At 40.5% G+C, this 19,447-nt stretch overlaps 1 protein-coding gene across 4 annotated transcripts in view; it reads right to left on the bottom strand.

The window, feature by feature from the left end:
• CSGALNACT1 (chondroitin sulfate N-acetylgalactosaminyltransferase 1) overlaps positions 1–19,447 on the bottom strand; it is a 47,778-nt gene that overhangs the window by 10,325 nt on the left and 18,006 nt on the right. For 2 of the 4 annotated variants that reach the window (XR_005701018.1, XR_005701017.1), the window contains exons 1-8: positions 17,155–17,507; positions 14,651–15,568; positions 8,210–8,426; positions 6,957–7,058; positions 5,973–6,151; positions 5,527–5,621; positions 2,428–2,509; positions 179–2,066 (exon numbers count right to left, since the gene is read on the bottom strand). Coding sequence is in view for 2 of the 4 variants with exons in the window: in XM_040065272.2 (XP_039921206.1) it covers positions 1,783–2,066; positions 2,428–2,509; positions 5,527–5,621; positions 5,973–6,151; positions 6,957–7,058; positions 8,210–8,426; positions 14,651–15,281 (1,590 nt within the window). In the remaining 2 variants the exon portion in view is untranslated. Of the gene's footprint in view, positions 1–178; positions 2,067–2,427; positions 2,510–5,526; positions 5,622–5,972; positions 6,152–6,956; positions 7,059–8,209; positions 8,427–14,650; positions 15,569–17,154; positions 17,508–19,447 lie in introns of those variants that run through there. The other 2 variants (XM_040065272.2, XM_040065273.2) reach the window with 1 other exon arrangement.

The raw sequence follows: 19,447 nt of genomic DNA, 5'->3' as shown, positions 1-19,447 counted from the left end.
CTATGGTAAGTGATGTATTTTGGGGTTGAGGTTTCAAAGAATACAAAGTTTCTCTCTATTTTTTGGTACTTTTGCAGTGTTTTGGACACTTGGTAATTCGCAAGGCAAGTGCAATGCAGATCCTTTGTACCAACAAAAGACAAATACATATAAACCTGTCCAAGGAAAAGGTACTTACAGCATCATGGTCTCTGTCTGCAGAACCTGCATGCAGTGCTTTCAGAAGAGGATCGTAGCACTCTTCCTACTGCACAGCCACACAGCAAAGAGTGGTTCATTCATTGTTCAGTGCTACCTTCCTTCCCCCAGCTTTTACAAGCCAAAAACCAAATTTGAATCTGCTTCAGACTGGTTTGAATTAATCTGAATCTATAAAACAAAGAGACTGCTCTGAGAAACAGCATTTAGGTAAGCAAATGGGATTTATAAGCCCATGCAATTTTTGTTGGCTAGTATATATTAAAATAGTAAATAGCAGTCAGCATTAAAAGAATATGCTTTATAAGAGCAGTAACTCAGACTTTCAACAGTTTTAGGCAACAAAAACTATTAAGAAGATGACTAATTTTTACAATTACTACCTATAATTATCATAAGAGAATTTGTGGGGTCCGGTAGTCCATCACAAAAATTTATTTTGCTAAATACAAAAAGCTTTCTATACTCTGGGCAAGACTCTGTATTTGGTTTAGAAGAAATACTTTGGTATAAAGTCAGAAAATGTTCACCACCATTGGTATCTGGCATCTGGAGTTTAAAGCCTCCTGCTAAATCAGTACTGCAGGTTGATATGTATTTCCTTTTCTTCAGCATGATAAAACTTCTGTATTCCAATGCCCAGGTTGTATAGAAAAATCACTTATCTGAACCCAGTTCCCATCTACAGAAACACAGATCTGCAGAGCATTTTCCAAGCATTGGAAGGCTGTACTATTTCCTGCTAAGGCTAGAAGCAGAAAACCTGAAGTATGGCAAAATAATTCCCAAGCCAAACAAATTTCATTTAAAAATAAATCTTGAAATACATACAGCATTCTAAAGCAGAAATTGACAATCTGATTCACACGATACAGATGTGGATCATTGCTTTTGGTTCACTGTCCACAGAGGAAAACAAACAGCTTCAACCATCACACTTGACCAGTAAGGTTTTCTCTTTCTTAAGTTTAGAAAACACTTTCTGAGAAACCTCTTTCTCTGAATGAACTGGAAATGGCCTGTTAATGCACTGCTGCTGTTCCCCTATCCCAGCCCCTTAAAGGAAAAGTATTTTTTGGTCACTCCAGCTTTACCATGGTTAACAACCAGATGTCCTTCTTAGAGCAAGAGTCTCTTATGAAAAAATAGCCCTTTTTAGATATGTCAAGTTAGGTGTAGAAAATAACTCCTAATTATTGGCCCACCAAAAGGTGAATCCTTTAAATAACTGTACACATCTTACAAACATTTCAAAGGAAAAGAACATCCATTTGTTAGTGTGAATACCACACTGGTCACATTATAGCACATAATGTTCATTGTCTCTGTGATGTGACCTTGAATCTCATCAAGTGTTCAAGTCTTCCCCAGGAGCATGCTGAACAGTCAGGATAATGGAGTACTTAAAAGCCCCGTTAGAATAAGAACAAAAGTAGAGAGGACAGATGCTTTCCCTCTTCTTTTGCTGTCATCCTGCTGGAATCTCCATCCTCTTTCAGTCTCATCCCAACTTTTCTTGTTAAAACCTCTTTTCCAAAACACCCTAAAGTCCAATTCAGAGGCTTTGAACCTCCCTTTCTGGATTCATGTCTTCTTACTGCTCGATTTCTGTCTATGGAGGTGTGTCTCAATCTCTTGCTTGAAAACAAGCATCCCAAGCTGGCCATGAGAAGCCTCATTCATGGCCTTGGACTGCATGCACATTTTGTACTGCTCTGGAGTCAGCTCGTCAAGACACTGCTTTTCATGCCACAGATGGAAGAGACCCCTGACAGGCGTTCGGATCACCATGAGGTTGCTGTGAAGGTACTTGCGGTACAGATGCACATCTTCACCACCCCAGCCTTTGATGTCCAGGTCAAAGCCACCTGACACAAACAAAATTCAAAACAAAACTAGAAATCTGTTAGCAAACCTGATGCTAATTAATTGCACTGCAGCTGTTTCCTGGCTCCACTCAGCCCTTTAAAACACACACACTTCCTGTGAACATCAAACTGCCTATCTTCAAATCTTTCACTATCAGACAAAAGTTCTTTATTTTTAATTTTATCTGTAAGCAGTGCTTAGATTCTGGTAGTTCTATGGCACCTAGGAAAAGCCTGGACGTCTAACCACAGCAATACTGCAAATTAGTGGCACAGACATATTGGCAAAGGAAAGGGATACTGATTATAGTTTTCCATGTTTTAGCAAAAAAGCAGGTGTGTTGGAGTGTATTTTTCTTACCTATGTTGATAAAATCAGATCTGTATTGGCAAGTCATCCCAAAACCAAAGTCTCTCCAAAATCCAGTTTCTTTTTTAATAATCTGCATGGAGGGAAAGGAATGTTTACATAGAAACAGAAATACTTTCAGAGTGAGCATTCTGATCTGAATGTGGTCAGAAATAGGAGCAACTGCCCTTTTATTCTTCCCCATGTGAATCCACTGCTGGTACTGAACATGTTTTTGTAGATATTCCTTGGATATATCTGCCCCCACCCCAAACAGCTGTGTTCTTAAGTATCGTGGATAACCCCCCTGATCCAGAACTATGAGATTTTGTTCCACTCCTGCTGTTGTAGACCAAGTAGAACGATATCACACCTCTGGAGTTTACTTCTTTGCAGGCAAAGCATCCTCCAAAACTGTTAGTTTCTGTGGGATTCACACTCAATGTAAGAAACATATTGGTAAACCAGGGAAGCCAGACTCTGCTGTCAGAGCAGTTGATGGCATCTGTGTTGAGGACCACAAGAGCTCTTGAAGGAAACGGGTTCTAATCTGATCACAGATTAGATTACGTTGATTTTGAGTAACAAAAAAAAATTTCCATTACAGAACTGCTATATATACCTAAAATTGAACTCCAGAAATGCTGGGTAATAAATATATGTCCCATAAAAGTCTTTGTAAAAATGAATAGTCTGCCTTCCTGAGATGGACAACAAAAACATTGTGTATTACAGGTAGAAAATCAGAGCACTGAGAAACCATGGCTGTAATTTTGAAAAACAGACATCCAAGTACAGATTTCTAAGGTCATAATTAGTGTCTGTGAGTGATCTAACTCAATCTGGTGAGACATCCAAGACCTTCAAGGGGCTGCGATAGACATTTAAATCCTCTGAGCAAGTGAGCAGTACTTCACACTCTTGAATGTCTGGTTAAAAACCTGTCCCTTAGCAGCTGATTTGGAAAATCTCGACTTCCCTTGTGAAAGAATTTCAGAGGATGAGAAAAGACAATTTCCATTTCCGGATTTACAAATCCCAGTATTTCATTTACGAAGAAATGCTCTTCCAAAGTTTTCTCTCCTGATTTCTCGTTTATGCCTCTCCTTTTTGCTCATAACTCTTGTCACTTCAAATGCCTTTTTTTATTATTATTTTACTGATCACATTGCTATACATTTAATTTCTCCTTTCTCCTTTCCTTGAAAAAGCCAAGTCACTGCAGAAATGAATTAAAAGGAAACAAGATTGTATCTGTCAGGCCTGCACCGTAACATGAAGTCTCCATCAGGACGCCCTTACAGCAAGCTACTCATGTGCATTAGCATTATTATTGCCCATTAGGGCAGGCGGCTGCTGCACAAATCAAATTCTATTAAAACTTTCTGAAAGATTTTTTTTTTTCTCCTCAGCAGCCCAAGTTCCAGACAGAGAGCTAACACTGGCTTATTTTATTGACATAGATCTGGCCTTATGCCTAGCAACTGATGTGGGCTAAAAAGATAAAAATATACATAAAAATGTGATTGGCTGTACTTCTTTAAATTAAGAAGCTTTTCTGACATAAGCATTACATTTTATGGTTCAATTATTAGCTATAAATATTTTCACAATCCTGACAATGTACTTTGTGAAATTTATGCTAGCTTGAAAGCTAAACTCTATTGTAAGCACAATTTTTACAAGCTTGAGGATCCCTGGCAGGGTCTGAGCAGAGAGAGAAATGCTTATGTGAACCCCATGGTATAATCAGAGCAAGTTTCTTCTGAGAAAAAAACAGTACAAGGGATTTTCCAAACTCTTCAGTAAAAGGCTTTCTGACTATATGTCTCATAACACAGAGAGCAGTAGACAAGACTTTAAAACATTTTGGATGGACTTTTCAAACTCTTATTCTTCATTTTTATGGAAGAACTGTACAAGGTGGGGGTAGTGAGACAGAAGACTGGATTCAGGTCCCAAGTAATCTGTTTCAACTGTGACTGTCCCTGGTCTCATGCCACCCCTAATTCCTCCCTACTCAGAACAACAAGAGAAGCTGAGATGCTCTGGGGACAGTGTCCACCCAGGGACAGGATGAGCCGTAGTAAGTGCGGTACCTGGCAGTAAGAGAGGCAGATGTGGCAGGTCAGGATCTGGCCCAGAGGAACTGAATGAAGCTGCATAGCTGGCTTATGTTACAATTTGAAAATTCGGGCACTAGTGGGCAGAGGACTGTGACCCGCTGACTCTGGAGAGAAGCAAGACTCCCTTCTATCAGGCCTTTGGGTTCAACAACTGTGCAACACCAGTGTGCAAGAGAATGGAGAACAGTGTCTGCAGCAATGCCGAGCAACGGCTTGACCACTAACATTCATGTGAACCTCTCATCTGTGTGCTCTTTTTTCCTCACAACAGCTCACTCCTTATCCAGGAGACTCATACATGCCTTAATCATATGCTTTATGGCAATGTTTTTAAAAATATTGCTTTGTTCTCACATCAAAAATAAGCAGGTGTGATGAAAATCAGCGGAGTTGTGCTGTGTTGTTATCAGTGCCAGAATAAAGTGACAGTTCCAAGCATGTGATTTGACTCTGGGACACTTCAGAAACACACTGTCTGCTCACAGACAGTTCAGTCATGAACTGTGGGATGGGAAAGGCCACTCTAAGGTGTTCAAGTAAGTGGGGAAATAACTGACAGTCCCTGGAATTCTCATTTTCCTGACTGATCTGAGGACAGCTCTACTTACAAATGTCAGGTCTTCAAACGCAAATAGTATTCAGTGATAGGAAGAAATGAGAGCAAGCCAAGGACTGTCACAAGATAGCACACCATGGAGGAACTGTTCACTAGTTAGGAAATTCCTTCTAGAGAGAAGCAGACAAGCAGACACTTCTAAAATTCTTAGTTTCCATGTAAAAACTTCAAAAAGGTTTAAAATAAATGGCACCAATATACTTCCCGGTATACCTACAGAACTCACAGTAAGGTGAGTGTTGTAGTTAATTTTGTCTGTGTGGTGGTCACCGTGCACAAGGAATTGGGAAATGCTATCCAAGAGCACATATACCTTTAAAAAATGCTTTGTTCAAATAAAAGCAGGCATTCAGAGAAGCATGTACTTACCAGCTGCTGTTCTAAAGATGGGATGGAATCATGGTGACCATAAATTATACTGGGGTTATACTGGCTGAAGAGAACAGGATAAAATACCTTCTTCCCTGGAAATGACAATGGGTTATTTAAAAAAACCCAGAAAACGACTGTATAAAACACACTTGTCTTTTACAAGGTCCAGACCTGACCAAATCCAGGCTAAGTCATACAAGTTTTGCACTGAGCCTATGTTCTTTCCATGAGAATGTGAATGTGAGGATATAATTAATAAAAAGATCCTATTCCAGAAAGCACAGGGGCTGAAGGCAAGAGATCTATCACAATGGGAGCAGAAACTGTTACAACTGATTTCCAGTAGCTTCATTAGCAATTCAAAGGCAAGAATACTCTGGTGAGGGATTTTACAGAATAGGTAGAACCTGTTGAAAGACAATGGACTTCATGAGAAGCAGTACCTGGCTGTGTGTTCAATCTACAGGAGTTCAAGAATTCAGCTGTGAAGTATATGTCCACATCGCAAAAAAAGAGAACAACATTGTTTCCCTTCCAAAATCGAGCACCAACATCTAATCCTTTGCCCCTGGAAAACTCTTCATTCAACTGGATGAAGGTAAAGTTCTTGAAGTTGGCTGACCTGGAAAGAAAATATTCAGCAACTTACCCTGTCCATCCAGCTCTTAATACAAGTCGGGGGTGGGAACCCCGTATGAAAGAATTAATGTAGAAATCTGTAGTATCACAGTTCTGAGAGCAGCTGGAGGGAAGACATGTCCTGTTTGACTCTTGAGGAGATTTCCACTACGCCTATCTATGTTCAGAGCTTGACTTTTGTACTCACACACTAGCATTCCTGTCACAGACTTTCTTTGGGCAGATCTCACAAAAATCCCAAGGTTTAGATTAACAAAAATATCTTCAGTATGCAAATTTCAATTGCCTGTTACATTACCGTATCTATCCAAGAGTCTTCTTCCTACATGGAGAAGACAAGCAAAAGGCTGTGGTGCCACATGATCTTGACAAACACAGCTATATAACCAAATGCAACAGAGTAGAACTAGCCAAAAGTATCCAGTTCCTTTGTGCTCTACAGAAATTGTTTTCCTCCTGCCTTTGGAAGTCAGCTTTCAATCCTAACAGTTAAAGCCACTTTCAAAGAAATAAAGAGTCACCAGTGCATGGGGAAGAGGAAAAAAAAGCAAAAAAAAAAAAAGCAGTTGCACTGAGGTAAATTAAATTAAAATCTGCTCTGCAATTCTAAAGTTCACGCTGTGGAACTCTCTGGGTAACACCATTTTTATTTGATACAAAATGAAAGCTATTTTCTGCAATGCACTTTAGAACCTTTTGGCACAACTATGGGTTTTGAGTTCTCAAGTCTCCACTTCACGTAGGATCCCTCTATATGAACAGCAGACACCAGATGTTCAGGTACTTACTTAGAGGTATTTTCAAGTATTGATTTGACTTCATTCATTTGTTCTTTTCCAAAGTAAACTACAGTGAGGTGAATTCTCCCATCCTGCTGAATGCCCATTTCCCTGACGAAAAGAGACAGATTTGTGAGTTATCCCAGAAGTTAGCTTCCTTCAATAACCTACAGCAGCTGGGGAAGGCAGAGTAGGGTGAACCTTGGAGGCATTCCTGGGGACATGATTTACTGACAGATATTCTTGTCCTGACAAAGTGGCTCACTTTCTCCCTTAGAAGAGACAGAAGTCGATCTTTCAGGCAGATTAGGTGCAAGCTCTCTAAGCAGAATTTGTTATATTAATAGGACACTGTTAAAAGAGGCCATCCAGCCCCAGGAAGAACAATCAGGCAGGCAATAACTTCAGCACTCACGAGAACACGAGAAGGGGGATTTTTATAATACCCTACCTCCTAACCTTGAGGTTTTGTAACATATATTCCAGAGTTCAGATCTTTGGCATTTACTAAAACCGAAGTATTAAGCAGAGATCAAAAGCGTAGCTCAAGGGTAAGACCAATCTGAACAAATGCAAGAACCATGCCCCACTTGCACTAAGTTTAGTTAGCAAGAGTTCATCTATAATCAGCAGAGATATCAGCATGACCAGAGGACAATTTCTCCCAGTCTAAAGCAAGACAATCAGAATACTAATCAGATGGCTAATTTAGAGAAGGAGCCTATTTTTAGATGGGTGTAATTAAACAAAGCATCCCATTGTAAGAGTCAGTATCTTTTGATAACAGTCTTTTCTGGGCAGCTATTTAAAGTTACATCTCAAGTAAGTTCTCCCTCTGAACACCATGTCTGTACTGAAAAATAATAGCTTAAGAGTAACTATGCTGGAAGTTCAAATACATTTCCTTCTTGCCTTTTGTTACCTTCATATTTTATTTAATGGAGCCAGCAAAGTGCCTGGGAACACTTATTCCCCTTTTCCTCAGAAATGCTCCTTTGCAACTACTGCATGAAATTCTCATGTTGCCACAATTGTATGTGCCCAACAAACAGATTGAGACTCCTAAGTCAAGTACATGCAAATCAGAAACCCTGATGACTGGAATATAATTGCTAATCACAATGCATTAAGTAACCAAATGCCTTTTAGTCTGTAATCTCAAAAATCATTTAGTGGCACAATGAACTGTTATGTAAAAGTTGCAGTGAGTGAGGTCTTGATAACTCCAAGAAAAAGTAAAGGCAGCATTGAAGGAAACCCACCTGAAATTCTGCATGAATTGCCGAAATTTGCTGGCTCTCTTGGCCAATGGCACAATGACATTAATAAGTGTGTCAGCCATATTGACATTTTCATTTTTCACTTTCATTACAGGACCAAATGGTCGGAATAAAACAATCTTCTTGAACTGATGTTTAGCATCTCCTTTGAAAGTCAGCTCATACAATGTGCCTTTATTTTTTTCTGTGCGGTAGATCCCTGCATGAAAACAAAAATGAAGAGATTTTTGGATTAAAGTTGGGCTCCTGAGGGGGAAAAAAAGGAGAAAGTCTTAAGTTGCTACACCTAAGCTGAAAATGCAGCAGAGGCAATGAGATATTTACTTTTAAACCAATACACAGTTCACCATGGTTCAGAGGAGGCCATCGCTGTAGCAGGGACACAGCCCTGGGTTGCAGGAGCTATTTGGCATTCTTGCAGACACATTCCAAGGCTTGGCTGAGTTACAAACCCCTGAAGGTTACCAACTGCTCAGTCTCAGTATAACTCAGCAGATATACTGTCCTTATTTTTCAGACTGCTCCAATTGCACGCTGCAGACATGCATGGTAATGGGATGCAGAGAGACTGCAAAGGCAGTCTTTCTCTCTGCAACAGGAGGGATTAGGCCATCTCCCAGAAAGGCAATTTCCCTGATGAGCACTGGGAAGTTCTCTGGAAAGTCCCCTGATAAACTATGCAGCCAGGCCCCAGCCATCAACTTCACCCACTGCCAGTCAGGACAAAACTCTCCTGTTACTCAACTCTCAAGAGACTGCTGTTTTCTTTATGAACGTCCACTCCTGGTCAAGTAGTCGTCTGCAAGGATGATGTTTGTCAGAGGCTAGACCAGGATACTTAATTCATACAATCTTGTATTTATTTCCTATATGGAAGGAACTTTTTAACATACTTGATGGGTGTAATTGATCTGGTTCATGCTGAGGGCCAGCATGAACTATAAAAGCCTTGATCATGCCCCACTGAAATACTATAATATCCTAAATGAGATCAAGTTGGCAAAAAGGCTATAGATTTCACCCACTTTAAATGATACTCCAGTCCCTACAGTGTATACTGAAATAAATGTTTTTCACTGGCAAATCCATTAGGTTTAAGAAAGAAAAATTAATGCTAATTCTAACTACTCACTAAGCCACTGTAAACATCTTAACAACTTAATCAGTACAAGAGTATAATTGCAATGCCTCCCATCTCTTGCAGAAGTCAAAAGAGACAAGCACAGATGTCTTGAAAAAAACTCCTCCCCCCCTTAACTCTTTTTTCTTTTCTTTTCTTTTCTTTTCTTTTCTTTTCTTTTCTTTTCTTTTCTTTTCTTTTCTTTTCTTTTCTTTTCTTTTCTTTCTTTTCTTTTCTTTTCTTTTCTTTTCTTTTCTTTTCTTTTCTTTTCTTTTCTTTTTTTTCATTTTTCGTTTCCATCTGGCTAGGAAGCATAGCTTCTTCTGGTTATGAAAAACAAGACCAAAATGAGGAATGAGGTTTGCTTCCCCCCCCCCCCCCCCCCCCCCCCAGTCTTGGTTATTCCCTTATGTGTAACATTGCTGGGCATCTGACCCATAGACTGTCAACTCTGTCTGCATTTCTTGGAAGGTCTGGGTCAAAGTTTTCTTCAAAGACCAAAGTGACATAATCTCTTCATTTTGTATTGCAGTTTTTACATTGGTATAATCAAAAGACTAATGAGGTGTGATTTTATCTGGAGAGAGTTCTGTGGACTCCCTTATCTTCTCTATCATCCTCCAAGTGTTTTATTCTTAATGAACCCTTCATCTGGTTAATAATATATGCAGATTTACTGATCTGTTATTCGCTTCATGTTTTATTTTTAATATAAGCTGATTCAACAAATGCCCCAATTCTCCTTCGAGCATAGCAAATGAATCTAGGGAGATAGCAGCTCCATCATTCTTCTACTGCTAATCTTTTACTGCCCTTGACTCCTCCTAGCTTTTTTTCATAAAGTCTGCCCAAGCTGCAGACCATGAACTACATCTGTTACTGAAGTGGAGCTCATCTGAATAGTGACCTAATAGTCCCTTGATTTCCTTCTCCTGGTGGCCAGAAAATAGAACTCTGGGCCTTTGAATTCTGCTCACCTATTTATTCTTTCAGAAAGCCAGCTGATGATCCAAATGCATAGTTGGGTGCACCCATTTGCTCTGGCAGTTTTTGAACACAGGTTTTACCAAAGAAATTTGTGTTAGAAAGGCACCCTTTCAACATTCAGCTAAACAAAATTCTAAATTAAATCTGATTTACATTCTCTTTAGAGATAAATTGATAGAACTGTTTCATGTTGGACATAGTGAACTGACATTTTTCATAATAAAAAATACCTAAATTAAATTAGCAAATCTAATAGTATCTACTACACAACATCTCAGCTTTTGCTTTTACATTCTTTTCCACCTACCCCAGCCAAGAAACAATGACCCCACAAATACCACTTCCCTGGAGAGATGTACTACACAATAAAGGAAGCCTTGCCAAATAAGAAGTACCTTAAAGAAGAATGCAAGTTGTGACTGGACTGGGCTCCCTTCTAGGGCTATACACACAGAGGCTGCTTCTGATTCTGTAGTTTTGTTCTCATTTATTACTTCTACTACAGCTGAAAACAAGTAGTTCAGGTGAAGGCAAGGTTTCCTTGTGCAAAATGGTAATCCAAGAATTTATAATCCTAATGTTTTATACTGAAGAGAACTGTATGCAAGTTTAATGCCTCTAATTAAATATGGCTATTCTTGATGCACATTTAAACTATTTGTTTTCCATTTTTGAGCATGTTCTTTCCATCTAAAGTACCTTCTTTTAGAAGCAGAGAACAAAATGATTTGCCCAAGGACAGGCAGTGAGCCTTGGAAATGAGTCTGAATGTCTTGAGTCACTATGGCGAGTCACCCAGCAGAACATCCTGCCTTTTACAATTTTTTTCCATTTCCAAAAGCTCTACTTTATTTGTGCCACCAGGACCTTCTACGTGATTCAGGAAGATGTGTCAAACAGCCTCAATTCCAGGATATTAACTATAAGAAGAGGAAAAAAGTAGTCTCAAAAAAAGTAAAGAAAAAACCTTTTCTTTAAAAGATTGCTTCTGAAAAAAAAACCTTGGAAAGGTTAGATATTCAATATGGATTTTAAAAGGTTAGTTAATAATCCATTGCTTCCATTACAGCAGATATGTTTCAGAATATGCACCATTCCTTTTAGAGGCAGGAAGAAAAGCCTTTAGAAGCCCAATGTAAAAAAGTAAACAGGAGCTCTGTGTGTCAGCAGATAGCATGGCCCTGAGAGGAAGGAAAATAACAAGTGAGAAGCAAAAATGGCCTAGCCTGAAGAACTGATGAAAGAGCTGTAAGTCTCCAGTCTTCAGAGCAGCAATTCCCAGGGCACTCTAAAGAAATGGAAAATACCTGATGTCTATTCAGCAGGGCAGGCAAACAAATGTTACCTATGTGGATCTACATGAAATGTCTCACTAGCAAATAGCAGTGCATTCTTAACAAAATACTGTTGAGTGGATGATAATTCTAGCCTCAGTTCCACAGACTACAGGCTTCGTCTCCTAGGGTCACTAGAAATGTTCCCTGGACTCACATTCATTAGCTCCTTTCTGTTAGATGATGTAGGAGCCACTACGAGGATTTATCAGAATTTGCTGTCCCCATTTTAATTCTATACTACAGTGGTCTTCCCACTTCACATGCAGTAAAATACAGTATCTTATCCTTTGATGAAAAGTGTCATTCTTTCTCCCAGTAAGCTTCCAGGGCAAAATTCCATCAGAGAGACCACTACCAGTAGCTGCCCATTTGAGAAAGCAAAGCTACTCCTATTTCATTTGCATCTGTGACCTTGATTAAAATTCCAGTCACTAGACAGACACATACTTCAAGTAGGAAAACTTATGATCCAGCATATTCAAAGGTGTTATGGCAGGGCATTTCTTAAACAATCCAGGGATTTTCTGGAACTGTTCATATTAGGAAAGAATATCATCAAGCAGTGATTCCATTCACTTATGGAACACACTACTGAGGCTTGTCAGAGTCTCCAAATTAATCTCCATCTCTGAGAAAATGAACGACTCCCAGATCTATTTGGCCCTGCTGCTATTTACATAAATTTATGACCAGACCTGTTATCCTACTTTCTGAGCAACTGGCTTTCTACTGGAAACAGAGCAGTCCTTTGCCTGCTTACAATACACAGAAATTTCTGATTTTTTCCCATGCTGTTTCTTACTGACTCCCCTTGGCAGAAAGCTAGTGAACTTGGTACATAAGTGGGAGGAATAAGCGGGAGGGGGGAGCATTATAGCAGTGGAACGGCCCATGTGCCTCTGTCAAGAGAGAAGCTAAGCAGAGCAGCGGCCAGATGGATACATCTTGAGCTCCAGGGAGAAGGTGTGGCTCACTTGGCTTTGATTAAGGGGAGAAAAATGGAAAATTCCACTTTGTGTCAGCTATTACTCTGGAAGGAGAACTGAGAATCCTATCCAAATCTCATGTAACAGAAAATCTGCTGAGAAGCAGATGTAAGGTACTGGGGTCATAGTCTAACTTCCATGCACAAGTAATTCTCTCTAGAAGCTGCAGAGGATGCAACACTAACTTTAAGATATCCCAGCCACAGAGACAAAACATTTCTCCTTAAATGCAAGAAGTGTTTGGAGAAACATTTCCCTCTGCAAACACCACCCCGTGCCTGTTGGCATATGCTAGCAATGAACTAGTACTGAAAAAGTGATAGCAGGTGCCAGATGTGATCCACAAGAAAAGAAATATCCACACAGGAAGCCAAAGAAAACAAGATTACTGTGCACAACTCTATGTTCTGCTAGACTCACGATCAGCAACACACTCGAGTAAAGCAGAATAGAGCAGAAACAAGGACACAAATCCAACATACTGACAGCAGCAGTTCAGATTTTAAATCCTTTCTCTGACCTTGCTTACTTGATTTTCATTACAGTGCATCTTCACTTGATCAACCTTAAGATGAATGGTAGCATCACACTTAACAGAAGAGAGGCACACTGATTTTGTGTGCTGTTATTGCTAAAGCAGCTGGAAAACACTTAGAGGGTGCTATTTACTTTCAGTGCAAATCTGGGCACTCCCAGAAATCTCCAGCTGCCCGTGACAGTTCCAGAAAATTAAAACAGCTGGCTTGGTGGCTGGGTTAACAGACTCGTGGTTGCTGTGTTGCTGGACTTGTACTAAGTTGTCAGAAGCTGACATAGAATCCAGCTTATTACTCATTTATTGTGTAGGCAGTAGCGCTTGCACGGCACTGTTTCGAAAACAAGTTCAGAGTCCAAACTATATTTGAAATGCAGCACTGGAACAGATAACTCAGTCCTCCCTACACATACTGAAGTTACACAGAGCAATGGATCTGTCCTTTGATTGGCAGTTTTTTCCACTCTTGGAAGAATGAAGTTGGGGAAAAAGAGAGTGACAAGAGGTGACAGAGACCTTCAAAGGGATTTGGCAGGGAAATTTTCTGCCAAGTCTCTTTGTTTTCAGCCTCAATACACGGGTCACTGCATTTGCAAACAAACCAGTCTGCACTGATGACTGAGAGTTAGAGTTTGTACCCTTGCACCTACAGAAGCAAGGACCTGTCCTGCAGGGGAAGACACAAGGAAGGTTCCTTGAGCTCAGACTGAGCTGCATGCAGGCCTCCAGTTTCTTGAGCTCCAAGTCATGTGAAAGGCTTCCTCCCTCTGGAGCATTTCACCATGGTATAAGAAAGCCAGCAAGACCATTAGTGCATGAAGAACTTTCATAGAGCCAGCACTCGTGTGCATCTCTTCCCCAGGTCTTTCTGCACTTGTTCCCCAAGCACAGCACTGGTACCCAGTCAAAGACTCTCGATTGTGCATAAAGAGAGGCTCACTGCTTAATTGATATTGAGTAATGTGTGATAGGAAACATCTCCTATCTCCTTACCCTCTTGCATGGAAAGAGTTGGTGCCAAACAGTCACACATGCTTGTTCAGCACATATAAAAAACATATTTTGAAAAGATAAACTAAACAACAAACAGAAAGGAGGAGAATGGCAGCATGGATTTGAACTGCAGTTGCCCATGTTAATGCTGGAAATCGATCCGGGATTGCAGCCTGGTCAGTCACTCCTTGCTTTGTCAATTTTGAGGCAAGTGCATGACTAGAGAGCTGTGAGTGCCTATTGGTATCACTACAGGAGACTGGTAGGCTTTGTTGTCACAAAGTCCTGTTCCCCAGGAGAGCTGCCATTTTGCAATCGTGCCTGAGACAGCATCACTAGGTCACAGCACTAACACCGTCCCAGACATCTGTGCTCTGACACAGTTCTCATCTCCCTCAGCAACTCACTCACACCAGAACTCCCCAGCACCGCGTGCGCCTTCTAACCTGCTCTCTGCGTACGAACCTTCAACGAAGTCGGAGGCTGTGTATACACGGGGTTTTGCTTTGCTGACCCCATCTGGCTTGTTCAAGCTCCCCACTGCTAACTCGATCACCTCTATCAACTCATCTCGCTTGTCCTTCCTTACGGGTTTCTCCTCTGGGTGCCGTGTCAGCCCTGTCTCCAGCTGGTACACCTTCTGGAGGGTGAAGCTCTCAAAGGGCACCGCCGCGTACTCTGTGGACAGCTTAACGCCGCTGTGCACCTCTGCTTTGTCTACTTGGGAACGGAGGAAAGCCAACAGGTTGGCCTGGGCCTTTTCTGGCTTACTGTGGTCGAGCTGAATGTCCAAGGAATCTGGGTACTGCTTCTGCATGTTCTTAAGCTGCTCAGTCCTGCCCTGGAGCTCAGCCTTCAACTGGGCAATTTGTTTCTTCAAGCTGATGATGTAATTGCGGTGTTGCTCTTCTCGCTCTTGCAGAATGGCTTCATATCCCTCCTTCACAGTCGGACTGTGCACCCTGGGCAAGGCAAACTGCTGGTTGTCACCCTTGGGTGTGCAAGCCAACATATAAACAATAGACATTGAGCAACAGGCCACAACCAGCAGGCCTACAAGTCGGGGAAGAAATAGAATAAATCCTCTTCGGAACATCGTATCTCAAAAAGCAGAGTCTAAGCCCACACATGCAACAGCTCTTATATCCATGCAGTGCCACAGAGACCTCTGGTCTTGGAGTACTCTTACACAGATGCATGTATGTGCAGGAACTGGTTTCTCAGCTCTCTTGAAATGTGTGCTCTGCCTCTATAGCTCTCTCTGGTGTATACCCAGCAGGACAAAAAGACAAGTTGTGAAACAGACAGGATGCCTCCTGATTCTCATGGCAACACCTGTGTTGCTGCAATGTGATTGGACGGTGGCTGATGGAGCCTGAGGACCTGAAAGATAAATGACAAAGACAGACAGGTTAAAATCTGGTTATTCAGTCCAGACCATTTAGAGTGTTCTAATTTACCTTGTTTCTCAGCTGCGTTAGCAGATCTCAAAGCTGTGAAGTGCTTGGGTTAAAACCCTAAAGGTGCCAAGATCCTTATGCGGAAAATCCCGTATGCATCCTGTTCATTGTTAATAACATGGCTTGGCCCATTGCCTATGGAAAACTAATCCAGGCCTCAAAGACTCCCACACTTCAGAATTACTAGGAAGTGTCTAGTGGTCAGATGCTAAAGTGTTCAGTTCAGCCAAGCATTGATGGCCCTTTAGATGTTCGCAAATGTTGGTGTTCACTCAAGTTTCACTCAGTCCTACAGGTACCACATACATTTTAGCTTCCAGGCATGTTTTTTCCAAAACACCAGGTGACAAATAAGGTCCATTTGAACATATGAAGCCTGACCTGGAGCAGAAATCTGATAACCAGAAAACTAAGAGCTGTTATCAAGGCCAATGACTGCAACTATCATTGCCTGACATATCCTACCAGATGCTCCCATAAAAACCAAATAATGAGGAAGAGGATATTTTCTGGGAACACCAGACCGATTTTACTCAAAATCAGCAACTTTGTTGCAATTTTGAAACTGTCATCATTGCACACTATTTCAACATTTCAAGACCCTTTTCTGTTTCTTATTACAGTGTGAAAAGCTGTGCAAAAATGTACAGTAATACTGTGTTTTCCAGTCTGCCCAGGACTATAGACCACAGAGAAGGTAGAAATGGGAACATTATAATTTTTAATAAAACTTCTTCAAGTATATATAGAAAAGGGAAAAAAAATAGATGATTGAAGTTGAATATTGATCTAGCTATAAGCTACATTAAAACAATCACGCTGAGAACACTACCAGAGGGATTTTCAAAATCCCTTGAGTTTGGTCCAAGCCCATGCTGGTGCAAGGAACTTCATCATTTACTCAGCTGACTGTACACTTAGGTCGATGCTGAGTAACATCCTAGATGACACATTGTTAGACACAAACACAATCAAATTAACCCCTTGATGCTCTCCCCTTGAATGCATGCATGACATTATGACACTCTTTTGACAGAGTCACCATCCTTTTAGGCATATATCTTTGCTGGCACACCCTTAAGTAAAGACAGTTTGACTAAGAATAAGACTTTCAGAGTTTTTTTCAGTCTTTTCTAGTCTCAAATCAAAGTCTTATGTAGGACTTTTTATAAACTGCTCTGTGGTTTCCCTTTCCCCCCTCACCTCTGTCTTGACTGACTATTACTCCATATGCAGCAATTACACAGAGTTATTTCTGATGTTTGGACTGTTATTATTTTATCAGTTTTCAGAGCTTCTGGGAAAAAACCCATCTTTGAGTAGGAATTGAGGGGGCTGGAATGAGCCATAAAAATAGTATGGTATTTTTTCAAAGTAATGCTAAATTACTTTTATAGCATTTATAGGATTCTCCAGAAAATGTCAGTATTTTCAAAGGAAGACTTGCTGATTTTCAAGAAAATATTCAAGCAGCAGGAGAAAAGGACAGGATGAAGTTGGTGCCCTTACCTTTTTGATGTGATCTTCTCTTTGGAACATCTTGGTCTGCTGCAGCTTCTTCTCAGCCTGCCAAAATCGTCTCCTGTTTATCTCCCTCCTTATGCCTTTCCCAGAAAATGCGTGCACTATGAAAAGCACTGTCAGCCTCAGAACACCTCTTCATTGCTTTCACATTTGTCAGCTGCCTACATCTTCAGTCTGTCTCTCGTGTGGTGAAAGGCTGTAGTGGAGACGCTTCCTATGGATGCACTAAAAATGTTGGCCTCCTGAAATGTAAAGGAGCTTGTCAAAGCAGGGAAAATTAATCTGGGCATTTCTAACTGTACAACAGATCTGGCTAGAAGACTGTAAGAAGGTAGTGTGCAGGGAGACAGGGTCAGGAAGTGGTGAGATGTAGTACATAAAACACTGCTGTGCTTGTATGCTTCCCTTCACACAATTAGTCCATTGACTGAATTGGCAGAAGCTGAACATCAGTGAAAGGATTAGTTGTACTAACATGGTATAAACTGAAATTACATCTCAATGGCTAAGATAAACACACTATTTCATTTCTATAAGCAGCAACAGATTTGAGTTTTGGGCAAACAGCTCTTCAAATGTTGACCTTAGAATATATGTGCATATAGATAGATATCTTCACTAAAATATAGTGTCTCTCTCTTCAGGGTACTATCTCTTTTCTATATAGTTTTCTGGTTTGAAATCCCCCCATCAAAGATGCACCTTTATAAACATTTCAGGACAGTAAATTAACAGAGCTACTTCGTCCTTTGAAACACCATTTTCATAGTAAGGAATTGAGACCATGGGGACTTTAACCTTCTTCATGGGCATTTTACCATCATGACTGGAGGCGTCCTGACAAGAAGCTTTCATTGCTTGCCCTCTGGATCTGTTTTATTAAATTGTACTGGTAGCTTCAGTGGCATTGCCTTAGGGTGACTGACATTTAAATATACAGCTGTACTACTATCTCATGGGCATGCTTGTGGAAGGAGTCCCAATCCAGGTGAGGGCCAAAAAAAGCAAATTACTTTAAATCAACACCAAAGGTGGTCACAGCTAAGGCATCTCAGCTGCACAGGCAAGTATCAGAAAGCCAGGGATGGTAACTCCTCCTAACAACCATTCTGTTGATTTCACCAGACCAACAGGGTTTCACACCAACTGAAATGAAGACAAACTGAAATGTCTTTTTTTTTTTTTTTTTTTTTTTTTTTTTTCCCCAAGAACTGACAAAAACGCCTCTGTATTTCACAGCAGTCAGCTGCATCAAGTAGTATTAGTCTCTTTGCAAAGAGAAACTGTAACAAATATGCAGTGATTAGTCTGCTGGCTGAGGAAAAGGACATTAATTCTAAAAAAGCCTTCTCTTGCAAAAACATCTTCAACCTCAGTTCAACCTGTTAACCCAGCCAGAGGTCAGCCCAGCTCACAGAGGTGCTTTTCACTTGTTTTCAAGGAGCCTGGGCCCAAAAAATGCTCTAAACACAGAAACAGATTCTGTCATCACTCTAAGCACTCTGTAAACATTTCTGCACAGAGGAGGGCGCTGCACCCAATCACAGGGAGTGGCAAAAAACGGAATGTTGGTTGGTTTGAAATTTCAGATGGCATGTACCTATCACTGTTTCTCACCAACATCTGAATTTTTATTGGATTGTAGAGATACAGGAAATTCATCTCTGCACAAAAATGACAATCTATTTCAAGTCTGAATATTTGACTCTCAAAAACCACACTGAGAATCTGTGCAGGAGAAAGGGACTCAAACCAAAGTATCTCTGTGTATATATCTCCCCTCTGAGCTCCACAATTTCTTCAGTCCTCATGTTGAGGACAGAAATGAATGGCAAAAGTTCAGTCATATTTGCAGAGGCAATTATCTCTCAACATACATGACATGAGCAATGCCAGATAATTCCATGTTTTTAAGTATTTTCTGTCACCACTTCTTATTGTAGTTGCAGTGCAGACTGGCAACTCCCATTTTAGCTCACAAAACTTTGAAATTCCTATTATTTTCTTTTTTTTTTTTTTTTTTTTCAGTATAGGCAGTAAGTGGCAGAAGCTGCAATTAGGTTTTGTGTAGGTGTTTGAAACATCTTCATTGAATAGCAGCACATGTCACTGTGAGATTTCACTAGAATCATAATAATCTCTGAAATGAGCTGTGGGGAGGAGGAAACAGATGTTCCACCCAGACTTTAAGTGTCTTACAAAAATAGAGAAAGACATTCTGCAGCCACTTGTAATTTGCCTTGAACTTCTTAATTACAAGGACTGTGCAGACAAATTA

Source organism: Hirundo rustica, chromosome 5, assembly GCF_015227805.2.
Source record: "Hirundo rustica isolate bHirRus1 chromosome 5, bHirRus1.pri.v3, whole genome shotgun sequence".
Lineage (NCBI taxonomy): Eukaryota > Metazoa > Chordata > Aves > Passeriformes > Hirundinidae > Hirundo > Hirundo rustica.
This window is presented reverse-complemented; position numbering and strand designations above follow the sequence as displayed.